This window comes from Maylandia zebra, linkage group LG8, assembly GCF_041146795.1.
Source record: "Maylandia zebra isolate NMK-2024a linkage group LG8, Mzebra_GT3a, whole genome shotgun sequence".
NCBI classification, from domain to species: Eukaryota; Metazoa; Chordata; class Actinopteri; order Cichliformes; family Cichlidae; genus Maylandia; species Maylandia zebra.
In genome coordinates this window covers 19,512,171-19,525,229 of record NC_135174.1, presented here as the reverse complement: position 1 = coordinate 19,525,229, position 13,059 = coordinate 19,512,171, and the positions used below count along the sequence as shown (strand labels likewise).

The 13,059-nt window shown below is 39.3% G+C and overlaps 1 protein-coding gene across 1 annotated transcript; it reads right to left on the bottom strand.

Moving 5' to 3' along the window:
• Window positions 1-91: 91 nt before the first annotated feature.
• Window positions 92-12,322, bottom strand: LOC101487194 (zinc finger CCHC domain-containing protein 24). Its single transcript, XM_004561262.6, has 4 exons — window positions 11,863-12,322; window positions 10,338-10,538; window positions 1,447-1,611; window positions 92-1,137 (listed from the first exon to the last, which is right to left on the bottom strand). Exons 1-4 carry the CDS (start codon window positions 12,067-12,069, stop codon window positions 1,024-1,026), a joined length of 687 nt encoding a protein of 228 aa, XP_004561319.1. The 5' UTR covers window positions 12,070-12,322; the 3' UTR covers window positions 92-1,023.
• Window positions 12,323-13,059: the final 737 nt, after the last annotated feature.

The window sequence follows — 13,059 nt, the reverse complement described above, 5'->3', positions numbered from 1 at the left end:
ATATATCAGTAAGTTATTCTCTGTAGTCCCCCCTCATGATATGATGTGCTTACATCCTTACTTGAGATGTAGAGATGAGATCAGAAACCGATCACGTTTAAATCAATTTTAATGCAAATATTTCAATAGAGAAGCATCCATCTCATGGGTTATACAAATGAAGGCACATTAAATTTAACACAGTTTACAAGTTAAAGGGTATTTCTGTTCCATACTCATTTATTAGCAAGTCCAGTGAAAAATACCCTGAAAAGCACCACTCACATGCAACCCTTCACTTATCACCGTTTGTTACATTCACTTTTTTTTACTGTCACATGTTATATACTACATTATGACCATAAGCACTTTGGCGAGTCTTTTAGCACTGGGTGCCAAAATACAGTTGCTGTAAGTTACTATTAGAAAAATTTCTACACTGCATATTTAAAACTTTGGAGCCACAAACTACCTGACGAGTGTTTTCCCCATAAACTGTAGCACGTAGTATAAAAGAACTTAATGTTAGTTGACTAATATATTCCTTCACAAAGAGTAATATTCAACAAAATAGTATGGCTTAAAACATATATTAGAAAAATGATGTACCCACCAATACTAATAATACAGAGGACAAGGCAGATATACATTATTACTGCATAACCGTCTTGGTAGACTTGCATATTTTATACAAAAACATTTAAGTTATTTCTGAAATATACACACATGTAAAAGAACCTCTATATGAAAGCTGTTCCAAGAAGTTGCTCACAAGTGAAGAAAGTAAAGTTTCTTAATTCACAGTTGGCTCAAAGTTCAGACTTCAAATGAATATTCACATAATGAAAACCGAGTATCTTACAAGAACCCAGCAAACACAATCTCCACTGATACTACTGAAACCAGAGTCAGAGGGTATTTCATGAAAGCGTGAGATGCATTACTGCACTATAGATGTTGTAGCTTTAGTAAATAAAATATAGCTGTCGTAGCTATGTGTGTTTCATGAAGCTTTGGAGCAGTGTGTTAGGCAAACTGAATGTGTTATTGCACTCGGCGGCAGTAGTAGCCAAGGACTTTGCATTTTTCACACAGGTGCTGCGGATGCTCTTTACTCTGGTCAGACACATCCAACCCATCCGGCTTCTCCAGAGGTCTCTGGAACAAAGAAACTGGAAATTAATGACCTGCATACACAGAAATTGCCAATTAGTCCTAGGTCCAAGAAAGACATGAGAAACAGACAAGCTATGCCATTTGTAAGCTTATATAAGGATAAGACAGAGGTATCTGCAGCTAATGTATCCAAAATTTGAACAATTCACCTTTTTAAAGTCAGTCCTGGCCTCAATGGTCAAGCTACAAAAAAGTGGATTTGATTGCATAGATTGAATACATGTAAAGATTTGATGTGCAGGACCAATGAGCTGTCCCAGTCTCCTGATGCCCTGTGTTCTGATGCATTACCTGCTTGTGAGGGTAAACGTTGATGTGGCACTTGATACATTCTTGTCCCATGTTGGCCCAGGAGTTCCCGCTCATCCACTTCCTCTTGCATTTTGGACATTTATACTCTCCAAAACACCTCTTTTTTCCCTGATAAGGGGTCAGGCCCTCGCCTTTGGGTCGAGCCTGAAAAGAAGAAAAATTATACATGCCTATCACCGCTTTTAACGGGGGAAACCTATGCAATGACCCATTTTTTCTTTGCATGGCAGCCAGTTTAAAGCTTCATGTAATTATAAAACATCCTGATAGCAGAACTGTTGGTGGTCAGGAGAATTTATCGAGAGGGTTTTTTTTTTTCAGCAATGGGATGATTATGTTTTGTCAAATGATTTGCTTTGGTACTTTAACAATCCTAAAAGGATTGACTTATATTACAAAGTAATCTAATCAAAGGAAACTTATTTTAGAGGGATATTGTAGGAAATTACAAGACTCTTGGTTCTATGAAAGCAAACAGAAAAGTTTCAGTGGTTAATTCCAAAGATGTTAGATGATATTGTATGTTGTAATTTATTTGCTGGACACAAAAAGAGTCTCAGCTTTCCCATTAGAAATGAACTCCCTCCCTCCAGCTGTGTTCCCAGGAGACTGTAAAGGAGGCCCTAGCCTGCGGAGGGACCAATTGGAGAGGGCTTACTTCTATAGGACAAATACCTTAGGCTATCAGTCATCCCTCCCAGCTGGCCACAATCCTCCAATCAGAACACAAAGACCTTAGCAGGGAGGAAATAAAACCCAGATGAACTCTGCACTGGTGTAACATGACAAAATTCTAAGCCCATCACCGAAAAGAAAAAAGAAAATCCTCTCGACAAGACTGGTTTGAATTAAAAGCATCTTGGATGAAAAGTAGGGCAAGTCAAAATTAAGATCGAATCAGGCCTGAATCCACAACAACAGAGAAGTTCACATAATGCTTTGCTTTTATTTCACCGCAGAAACATATGTCAGATTCAAAGCTTCTCACTGATCATTTCCAATTTTATTCATTTCCAGGCCTTAATATGTGAAAACAGGTTGTGAAGTTCCATCAGCCAAATCTCTAACTGCTAAATGCGCTGTGAATCATTTTGAAGCATGTGTTTGCCTCATTCGGCCACCAAGGGGCACTATGGGAGATCGCTTTTGATGCTTGCCCTTGTTCTCAAGCATACAGAGACAGCAGACAGATTATCGTTTTCCTGAAGAAGGAAACAGCTTTCACTCTTCAAAACAAGCAAAACAAACTCTACCTAAAGTCTGGAGCCCACAGGGCAGCGAGGGGCACTGCACACGCTGTAGTTTCCACTGCCCTGATCAAAGATGTCACACTGACAGCCAACAAATGAAAACACACTTTTGACCTGGAAGTGAATGGACACTCTCAATGGAAAGCAGGAAAGATTGACTGAATCCATCAGATCAGTGGGCCATTTTCGCATACATATGACACTGTATATACACACATCAGGCTGAACTCTCTTAGTAAGACTTTATTCTTTCTTGTAATTTCTTTAAGTAGGCTTCAGGAATACTTCTCCAGGCTATTTGAAGGACATTCAAAGCTCTTCTTTAGATGTTGGCTGCCTTTTGCTCTGTTCTCTGTGAAGATGATTGCACACTGCTTCAAAAATGTTAAGGTCTGGGCTCTGGGGAGGCCAATCCATGACTTACACTATCCCACTGTGTTTTTTTCTATCCAGATAAGCTTTTACTTTATTGGTAGCGTGTTTGGGATCACTGTCATCCTCAAAAATGAAGCCACTGACAAACAGATGCTTTCCAGATGGTTTTGCATGGTGGATAAATCTTTGAAAATACATTTCTGCGCTCTTCATTTCATCAGTTCTGACACAATCTCTAACACCACTGACTGAAATACAGCCCAAAACCAGAGTCTCCACCATGTTTTATAGATTACTGTTGACACTCACTGTTCCACCTCCTCCTTACATACTGATGCTGTTTTGAATCAGACATTTCAAATTTAAATTCATCACTCCACAAGACCTGTTGCAACTGATTTTCAGTCCAGTTCTTGTGTAATTTGGCATATCTCATCCTTTTCCGCCTGTTTCCCTTCCTTAAGAATGGCTTCTTGACAGCCCCCCTCCCACTGAGACCATTACTGATGAGGCTTAAGATTTTCAGTAAAAAGCCTGTACACAGTTGTGTCCATGTGTAAATAGTACGTGTAATTAAGTTACACCTTCTTATGCCTTTCATTTCATTTAGGCAGCATTTTTACAGCAAGTTACAAGCCATTTGAAGTAATTGCCTTTGAAGCAGTTCCTGATATAGCACACAGCAGAAGCTATCTTCTCCTTCTGCTGTGTGCTATATCAAAATCTGCATTCCTGATATGTAGAAAAGTTAAGGACTGCAGCACTACTAATATCAGCTAAGGCAGCTGGGTTTGGTCTTTGTTTGCAGAGGTTACTTTACTTCCATTGCCTGTGTTTTTTAGACTTGGTGCAGTTTCTGAGAACAATTTTCATTCAATTCAATTTTCTTTGTCATACACAGAAAATAAAACACATAGAAACAAACAGCAGGCCTAAAACCCCAAAACCTTTCAGTCTGAAACCACATGTGAGAAACTCTTTTAAGATAAATAAGTTGTGAAATTCATTTATTATGTGAATTATAACATATTCAGTTTCACAGCCAATACTTATGTTGTCTTATTTAAATTAGCCCCAGACTGCATAGAGGGATGTAAAGCCAGATTTGTAGGCTGCAGCAGATAAGCTTGGCCCAGATCCTTGTAGCCTGGTGAGAGAGACCCAGGAGGTGGCTGCCTCCCTCTGCCATCATCTGGAAACCATCAGGATAAACAATGGACTACTCCAAATCCCCCCCCCCCCCCCCCCCCCCCCCTCCCCCGTCTCCATTCGCCAGTCCCTCATTCACTCTCCCCTACTCCCATACCCCCACGAGAGAATTCATCCTGGAGAACTCAGCACAGCTAAGCCGACTGGATACCATGTGGTCAATTACTCCACACTAACAAACCCACCACACTCTGTCCCTCGCTGGGTTTAATTTGTGTCAGACCCCCACAGCATCCATGGAGAAGTCCAGCTGTTAAGCAAAGCAAAACAACACAATCATGCCTGGGCTGACCACCGCAGCAAAAGGTCGCCTGTGTTTTAAAGACTCTTGTGCTGATTTAAGAGATAGTTTTCATTATCTTGTGAAATCAACTCTCCAGGAGGGTTAAGAGCAACAAATGCCTCAATTCCCACGAGCCCCAAAGAGAGACTATTAAAACAGCTGCGTTTTTAAGAGGACAAATTTGATGGCAGCAGTAAACCAAAATTCAACTGGTTATGGCTTCTCAAATATGACGATGTGCTGCTTTTTAGTTTTATGTGATTATCAAACAAATATTTAGGGCTTTAGCAGCATTTGTCAAACAAAACTAATTACAAGACATCATCTTAGGCTGGATTCTAGTTTGTTGAGCAGCTGCTTATTTTAAAAGTGATAACATTACAACGTGCCTACTTTTAAACCTGAGCAACTTTTACAAGGCTGTCTTTTTCACCATAGTGCATATTTTAAAAACTGAAACAAATGTTCCAATTCATAAATAATCAACACATCTGAGTAAGTTTGGATGCCCTAGGGGTTCACAGCTGTTATGAAGAAATAATGAAATAATAATTTAACATCTGATACATCAGCTGTAGTCCATCTAAATAAAAAAAAAAGGATAAAAACTCCATATAACAAACAAATATGCCACAGTCTTTTGCAAACCTAGTGGCGTGCCTACCACTTAAAATATAGGATGTGTCGACTTATGCACTGTTCTCTGAAGAATTGCTCTAACTTGCTTTACTTTGACTCGTTTTGAATAGATGATCCCGAGTTTAATAAAGTTTTTCTAGCAGCTTCACCACGACCGTGGGCTCAAACCACAGAGCAGTGATTCGAGGAAATAAGATATCAGTCTCTTCCTGGCCAGTAGATGCTGACTTATGTCTTACACAATGGTGTTTCCTCTTTTCCAGAGCAAATCAAGGCCAAATGTTCCACTTACGGAAACATCAAGATGTCAAAAGATTCTTTTATGCAGATACAGCCCGAAGCTGTGATCTTTCTGCAAAGCTTTTCTACAAATGTTGCACATTTGAAACACAGAGTGGATGAACTTTTCTTTAATCCAACATGAATATGATTAGATACAAACATCTGGAGGCCAAAGAGCAGATGACTGGTTCTGTAGTGCTGTAGAGTTTTAATCAATCAGACCCAGTGTTGAAAGCACACAGAGCAAGGAGAATGATTATCACACAGACATATGGACATTTTCTATGCATCTTTCTCAAATGCAGGAGTCTGGGGGGGACCAAGCCATTTGATTGGTCCAGAATCTGACTGAGCTCCACTGAACTATAGGTATTATGTTTCTCAAAAGACTGAATGACAGGAACAGATGGTGGGTTGGAACAGCAAAATATGTCCAATTTCAGTTCAATATGTGTTTGAGTAACATTTAGGAAAATATTAAAAACATGGAACCATAATAAAAGTGATCTCTACAGCATTTTTCCTATATGTGTTCCTTAGCCTTGAGCCGACGATACTCTTTATCATATGAAGGCTATCTATCCTGAATTCCAGGGTTTCCCCTATCTTTTGCATCATCCTCAGCAGATGTTTAACCAGAAGTGCCAGGCAGGATATTGTGTGTAGATAAGACAGTTATCACCAGTGAAAACAAAAGGACCACAGCAACAGTAATCAGACAGGGTTACATGAGATTGTCCAGTTCAGCGTCGTTCACTTTATCCAGCCCAAAACGAATCTGATACTCACCTAATTTCAGTCAATTAAAAACTTTGTAAATATTGAGATCATCCTCCTGTAATTTCATTTTATAGTACATTTCTCAGAAGTACCAAATACAGTTGAATACTGTTTTATGTTTAAACTTTTGGTTTTTTGGTAAATGCATCATTGCCAAGATCAGAATGCTGACTGGCCTGTATGCCTGTATGCAAACATATAGATCTACGTCTAGCTAAAAGACTTTAAACACAAGCAAACAGCTGGACTGTGTTGATCCAAAAATAAAAATAAAACATCTGCCTATCATTAGCTTGCATGATAATTATTAACACTGTGTATCTTGTCTTACATCTAAAAATAGAAAGTGCAAACACAACAAATTAACATTATGTTAAATGTTGGACATATAAGTGGCGCAGCACAGACTAAAAAGACTGAGAACTAAAAATATGTTTATGTTCAAAGGCCAATGATCAGATCAAGAAGTTTCTTTTGTAATCTCTGCAACTAATTTTCAAAGCAGACTTTTCCCCTCCATTCAAGTGTGATTAAACTGTAACAGTAAAGACCTACATGCACTTCCTATGTTACCCAGAAGTTTGCAAAAACGGATGCAGTCATCTCTGTGTAGCTAGAGTTCGTTCGCCACTGCCCTGCACTGACAGAAAGGCGAGAGAGACAGAGATGACTCCAGCCAAGCAGCACTGTGCGAACAATACAGCCTGACTTCCTGACCTTTGGTTCCACAGCCCCTCTGCAGAAACAATGCTCTCCTTATTTATCACAGGCCCTTCCCACCACGCACCCATTTACTGTCAGCACTCTGTCACTTGTGTACTTTCTTTACTGTAAGCAGGTCGAGCTACTTAACTGGGATGAGGACATTAAAATGTGACCCTAAGTTAAAGGGAAAAACCACGTAAACCCTCGATGAGTACCTGTCGTTTGCTTGGAAATGTGAATCTTAAAGACAATATAGTATGAAGGATTTTTAACTTTTTTAAAACTATTTTTCTGCAATCCTAAGACATCAAAAGCATACTAAAAGCATACTAAACTTCAGTTGGCTAAAAATGCCTCAGATTCCAACCAGCGAGAACAAAAAGCAGTTTGTTGATTAGGCACAGCTTCAGACGAACGTTCATCACAACTTCAACTAAAGAGACCTTTTGTCATGGCGACAGCTCCGTAATCATCCCTTTGGGTCTGAAATATTAGCAACACATGATAAAATCTGACATCATTTTTCTAAAGCAGAGCAAGAGTGGCAAAAAGCCAGGAGGAAAAATGGTTTCCAGATTTTGCATAATTTAAAGAGTATAGCAATAAAGCAGAATCGTAAATATCTCTGACAATTCCTTTGACGTTTCAATCGTCTCATGAAGCAAGTAACCCAACGCTCCACAGTGCTGTCAGCACGATGTTAACTATTGAAATGCCAAATGGCAGCATTAGCATTTTCTCTTATACCTAAAACTTTTTTTTTTTTTCATTACCTGCCATGTATTTGTCGTATAATTTTAGACTTGATGTTCCAGAAAATGCTTTTAAGGCTTCAGGCACAGACTTCCTGTGTGGATCCTTCTCTCATCTTACTGAGCCATGACATCCTTTGATTCCTATCCACTGCAGCTCCACAAAATGTTCCCTGTCTCCTAGCGTCAGACTCAGTCTAAAGACTTACTCACAATACACCAAGGTACAAACAGATAATCACAACTTACAGATGAAGATTGTGACGCAGCTTATCTCATAAAAATTCTAAACCTCAAGTTGTGTAAAGCACAACGGCACAATAGTTACTGCTGCTTCGTTAGAGCTCCACTCGTAGCCTGTTGTGTTAAGTTTCTACATTTACCCACTTTCACTGGTTGCTACAGCTTCGTCCACAGTCCAAACACATTCCTGATTTGTATTTGTGGATCTGATAATGTATAGTTATCTTAATTTCTGTGTTAGCCCATGCTTTAGCATAACAGGAAATGTTGTCAATATTTCTACCAAGTGTCTGTGGCTTTAAAGTGTGTGATTAGGACCTTCTTTGATACACTTAGATGAAGATGTGATTCATGACACCAAAGAAAAATACAGAATATACACCTACTTTTCATAGCAATTGGCAGGTGTTCACAGATGTGAATGTGCGAAGAGCTATAAAGTCACTGCACATGTGCTGTCAGCATTCCTTACATTCCTATATGGGCTGTATTCTGTGCTAGAGTACACTAATCTACCATGTGTTGGCAGAGTCAAGCCTTTAGGAGAGAACGATCAAACTCGAGGGAGAAAAAAGAGATTCGTACTCATTGTTTTTGAGTGAAAGAATTGTTTGGAGAATGTGTTTGTTCCTTATATATTAAGAAATAGATAAGAAGTTTGATATCACTCTCACATTAAAACATGTAGGTCATCTGGAATGATAGCTTAATTTAGCTTAGCATAAAAAGAGCAATTGGTGTAGGGTAGAATCACTAGATTCCCTACCAGCTCCTCTAAAGCATAGTAATGCTATCTACAATGTTTGGTTTTTGCAAAAAGCATAAAACCAGTAATTATAAGCAGTTGTGTTCTTTTTGACAGAGCTAAACTGGCTCTCCCCATTTCCCGTCTTTATGCTAACACTGGCTCACAGTCTATAGTATTTCTATGCTACTACTTTACAGACATAAAGCTAGCAGCATTCCCATTCACAAGAAAGCAAATGGGTTTAAGCACACACCTAACAGGTATTTGTCACACAGTTTAAAAAAAAGGCTACCTTGTGCTATTAATAACATGCTTTAAATGTTTTATCTAATTAACTGTGATTTAGCATCGGTTAGCATAGTCTTGGTTCAGTGCAAAATCTCAGCCTAAAATCTTGGTAGCTGTTAAAAGGTGATCACATTGGGTTTACTATTTAATTAACTTTAACCTGCTTATAACTACTTCAAACCAACTTTTAACCCATTTTTATTTTTCCATGCTGTTTGTGCTTGAGGGTCTGCTGTTGCTCTCCTCATACTGGACTTTCCATGCACATGGAAAGGTGGGAAACTCCCAGAACGGAGCCAAATATGATTTGCTGCAAATGGAATAGCAATCTTCTTTTGACTTTTTCTGAAAGTCTCAAACTGCTATTGTTATATGTCGCCCCCAAAAAGAGATTGATATTCTTAAAAATATGTTTAACTTGGCTTTTCTGATAGATGGAACTTGACAAACACTAAAATAACTGAAACTGATCACCCAGTATTATAGTCTGTGGTATTATAAAAGGAGGTTGCTGCTTTCAGATTTTGCAAAAAAAAGCAATTTCTACTTTAAAAAAAAAAAAAAAAAAGCTACCTAATCACTAGCCATGTTTGGAGAGGGATATCCTGTGTGACATGGTATTACAAGATATCTATCTATATATCGCTAGACAGAGAGTGTGTGTGTGTGTGTGTGTGATTCAGTTGGATAAGCAGAAAAAAGGATGGATGGGTGGATGGATATATAGATACATTTGATTAGTAAAAGTTGACCTGCTATTTTAAATTCAAGTTTTTGCTTCTTTGTTTCTTGGACACATCCTGTCCATCAGTCATTTTATTATTTCTATTACACCTAACAAATGTCAAGCATTTCCTTCAGAACATGATCAATGGGGAACCACAGCTGCACATAAAGCACTGGTAATATTTCTTTCATGTTTGGAGTGGAGGTCGTGCCTAGTTCCACAGAAAAACCTATCATCTTTCATTAAGGCCAGCACCGAGATCCAATCTGGCATCTGCTGCTCATTACCAACCTGTGGTGGTACACCTAATTCAAATATGTGCTGAGGACTGTATTTCACACTAAAAAAAAAAGAATAATACAAACATAATACTCTAACTTGGAATGTAGAGTTTAAATTGAGTGCAGTACAATTGTGAAAGAATACCTAGAAATGTGACGAAGAAACTGGATGTGATTTGTTGGATTTGTCATCACATTTACTTTACAAATGTATTATTCATGCAGCACGTCACATGCGTTTGATAGACAGCTCAAATGAGCCACATATTGTGCAGCTGTTTGATGTAAAGTGTCACTGTGTGTCTCACCTGAGGGCAGTCTTTGATGTAGTGTCCTTTGTTGAAACAAAGGTGGCATAGGTAGTTGGGTGGCGGCCTTTTGCTGGGCTTCCGTGTCTCAGGAGACAGGGAAAGGTCTGAGAAATGGTCTGCCAGTGAGCTCAGGCCATCCACAATATTGTTGAGAGATCCATAAGGTGAAGTCCTCTTGTAGAAATTATTGTTCAAGCTCTATCAGAGAAAAGCAACGCCCCCCACCCAAACAAATCATAATTATTTTTCCATTGATATGCGCTCTTAACTATGTCTACAAATGTCCGAAGCTCATAAGTAATGCCCAACATAACTTCCAAAAGGCCAAGGTAGTGTATTCAAATAGCTTCAAAATCAATCAAAACACAGAAATACTCAACTATCAGAGGTAAAAACTGTAAGATTTTTACTTTGGAGTTAGCAGATTTTGGCTTTTTTGTTTGACAGATGGTTGTTTAATTTTTGATTTTACTCATTTCATCAGTTTTAGCTCTACACAAGAGTGTTTGCCATATCCCCAAAACACAGAAAGTTACAGAAGGTTATTGTTGTGACTCTGCTATAAAAGAACATTTCACGGGGTCTGTCAGTCCATCACCCTGATTGATTCTCCTGTTTGTCTCCCTGACAGTAGCCAACCTTATTTGATTTCTGCAGATGTGCAGTCCTTACTGTGTGAACCAATAGTGTCCATTTCCTCATTAGAACAAAATGCCTTTGTCATGCATTCTTACAAATGGTTCTTCTGGCACGACATAATCAGCATCATTGTGCTTCTAGAGGAGATGGGTGCTATGGCACTGCAGGGCCAACCAACATGAAGAACAGCCTGCGGACACTGTTTACTCTGAAGGCATCGCACAATAACGAATTGTGGTCAGATAGTTAGAGCAGTGAGATCTTATGCAAGAGACAGCAAACCACTAGATATCTTGGCATGCGTGAAGTTAAAGCACACACGCCAGATATGTGGAAATGTCTCATGTCTCAAGTAAAAACTTGTGGATTTAGATGTCAAAATTTAAAGAAAACATCACAAAGTACTCAGTTTGTTTAAAAAAAAATCCTTATCTCTTTCTTCAATTAGTCAGTAGTTTATTAAGCACTGAATTAACACTGTATACCGCTCTAACCATGCAGAGGCCAAGGGGCTGGGGTGGCTAACTCTAACATTTTTGAAAGCTTGTGAGAGGTCTTTCTCAACCTACCATTCCCCCGTCTGGCTGACACCAGAACAGTCTGAACACACTCAGGCACTATATCTGGGTACAAAACGCATATTCATATGCTACCCAGTCACCGCAGGGCAACCCAAATGAAGGCATGCAGGTGAGGTTTGCAGTATGGGCAGCAAAGTAACCAAGGCTGAAATATCTGAGAAGAACATTCAGGGAGAGACTTGCAGCAAATAAATAAATAAATAAATAAAGAATAACATTAAAGATAAAGATTTAATCCAAATACGGAGATAATAACCTGCCATCGCAACTTAATGATTGAGACAGCATCACATGCGTTCTACCTCACTGCTCAGATGGAAGAAGTTGTTGAGATAGTTGGAGCTCAGATCAGCTGCGCTGCGCTTGGAGGTGCTCACGTCCAGAGGAGAGGAGTCCGACTCGACTTTGAAGCCGTCAAAAGCGCTACTCGGCGTGTCTTGTAAGGACATGTAGACCCAGCTGAGAAGCTGCGCGGGCTGGTACACACCAGTCTCTACGGCAGACATCATGGTGTCTTCTGGAGGTCTGCGCCTCTCCTCTTAAAACAGCACCGTCAGAACCGCCGGTTTCTCTGGACAACCCAACTTCTTCCAGTCATCCCCCTGCAGCGCCTGACTGGGCGTAATCTCTGCGTGTGTTCACCTGGGGGAAGCCCTGGGAGGAGGACTCCACTAACAGGAGAGAAGTCACGGGAGGGGCTCGGTGTAAGTTTGAAATGGAAAGGCTGTATGGCAGCTGGAGGACTGGAGCAGCAAACAGGCAAGGACTGCGTTGCGTCACAGAGAATAGGAGGGCCAACATGAGTTTGCATCTCTTTCTGATTACCTTCGCTGGCATCTGTATTAAGAAGGGAACTTCTTTGTACTTGTTTAATCGTCTAAATATAACGCAAGTGATGATGATAATTTTTTTTAAAAAGCCACATTAAACTTATATGAGATTTCACATATTTACAAAAGTGCTTTATATTTCTTTTGTTTAATATCTAAACTTCATGTCGAGTTTTCAATTCCTTCATTCGTGAGAGTGTCGATAAACTTCTTCATGTTTACTATAATTAATGATTTCCAGATATAAAACGCACACAAAATTGCTTTGGTGTCAGCTCAAAGTGGATTTGAGCTGATGAAAAGCCCAGTGGATTATAATGAGGAAGTGGGCTGCTGCCATCTAGTGCTTCATACTGACTAATTCAGTAAGAAAGCTAAAATGTCGTGCTAAAACATGTAATAACCCCATGACTTGTAAAATAGTGTTGTTTTTTTATTGCCCACGCGTGTTTTTTTTTTAAATAATGTGTTTAACCATTCATTTTGGAGGCTCAAAATAATCTAAATTACGATCCAAATGAAAGGTCTGGGGATGTCCTACCCGCTATGATTCATGCTTTTTTAAATAACAATTTGTATTATACAAGAGGTCATGTGGCCCAGAGACATGAAAATGGAAATTTAAAAAGTAAAAGTAAAAGTGTGATGTGGAAGCTTGGGGCATTTGCA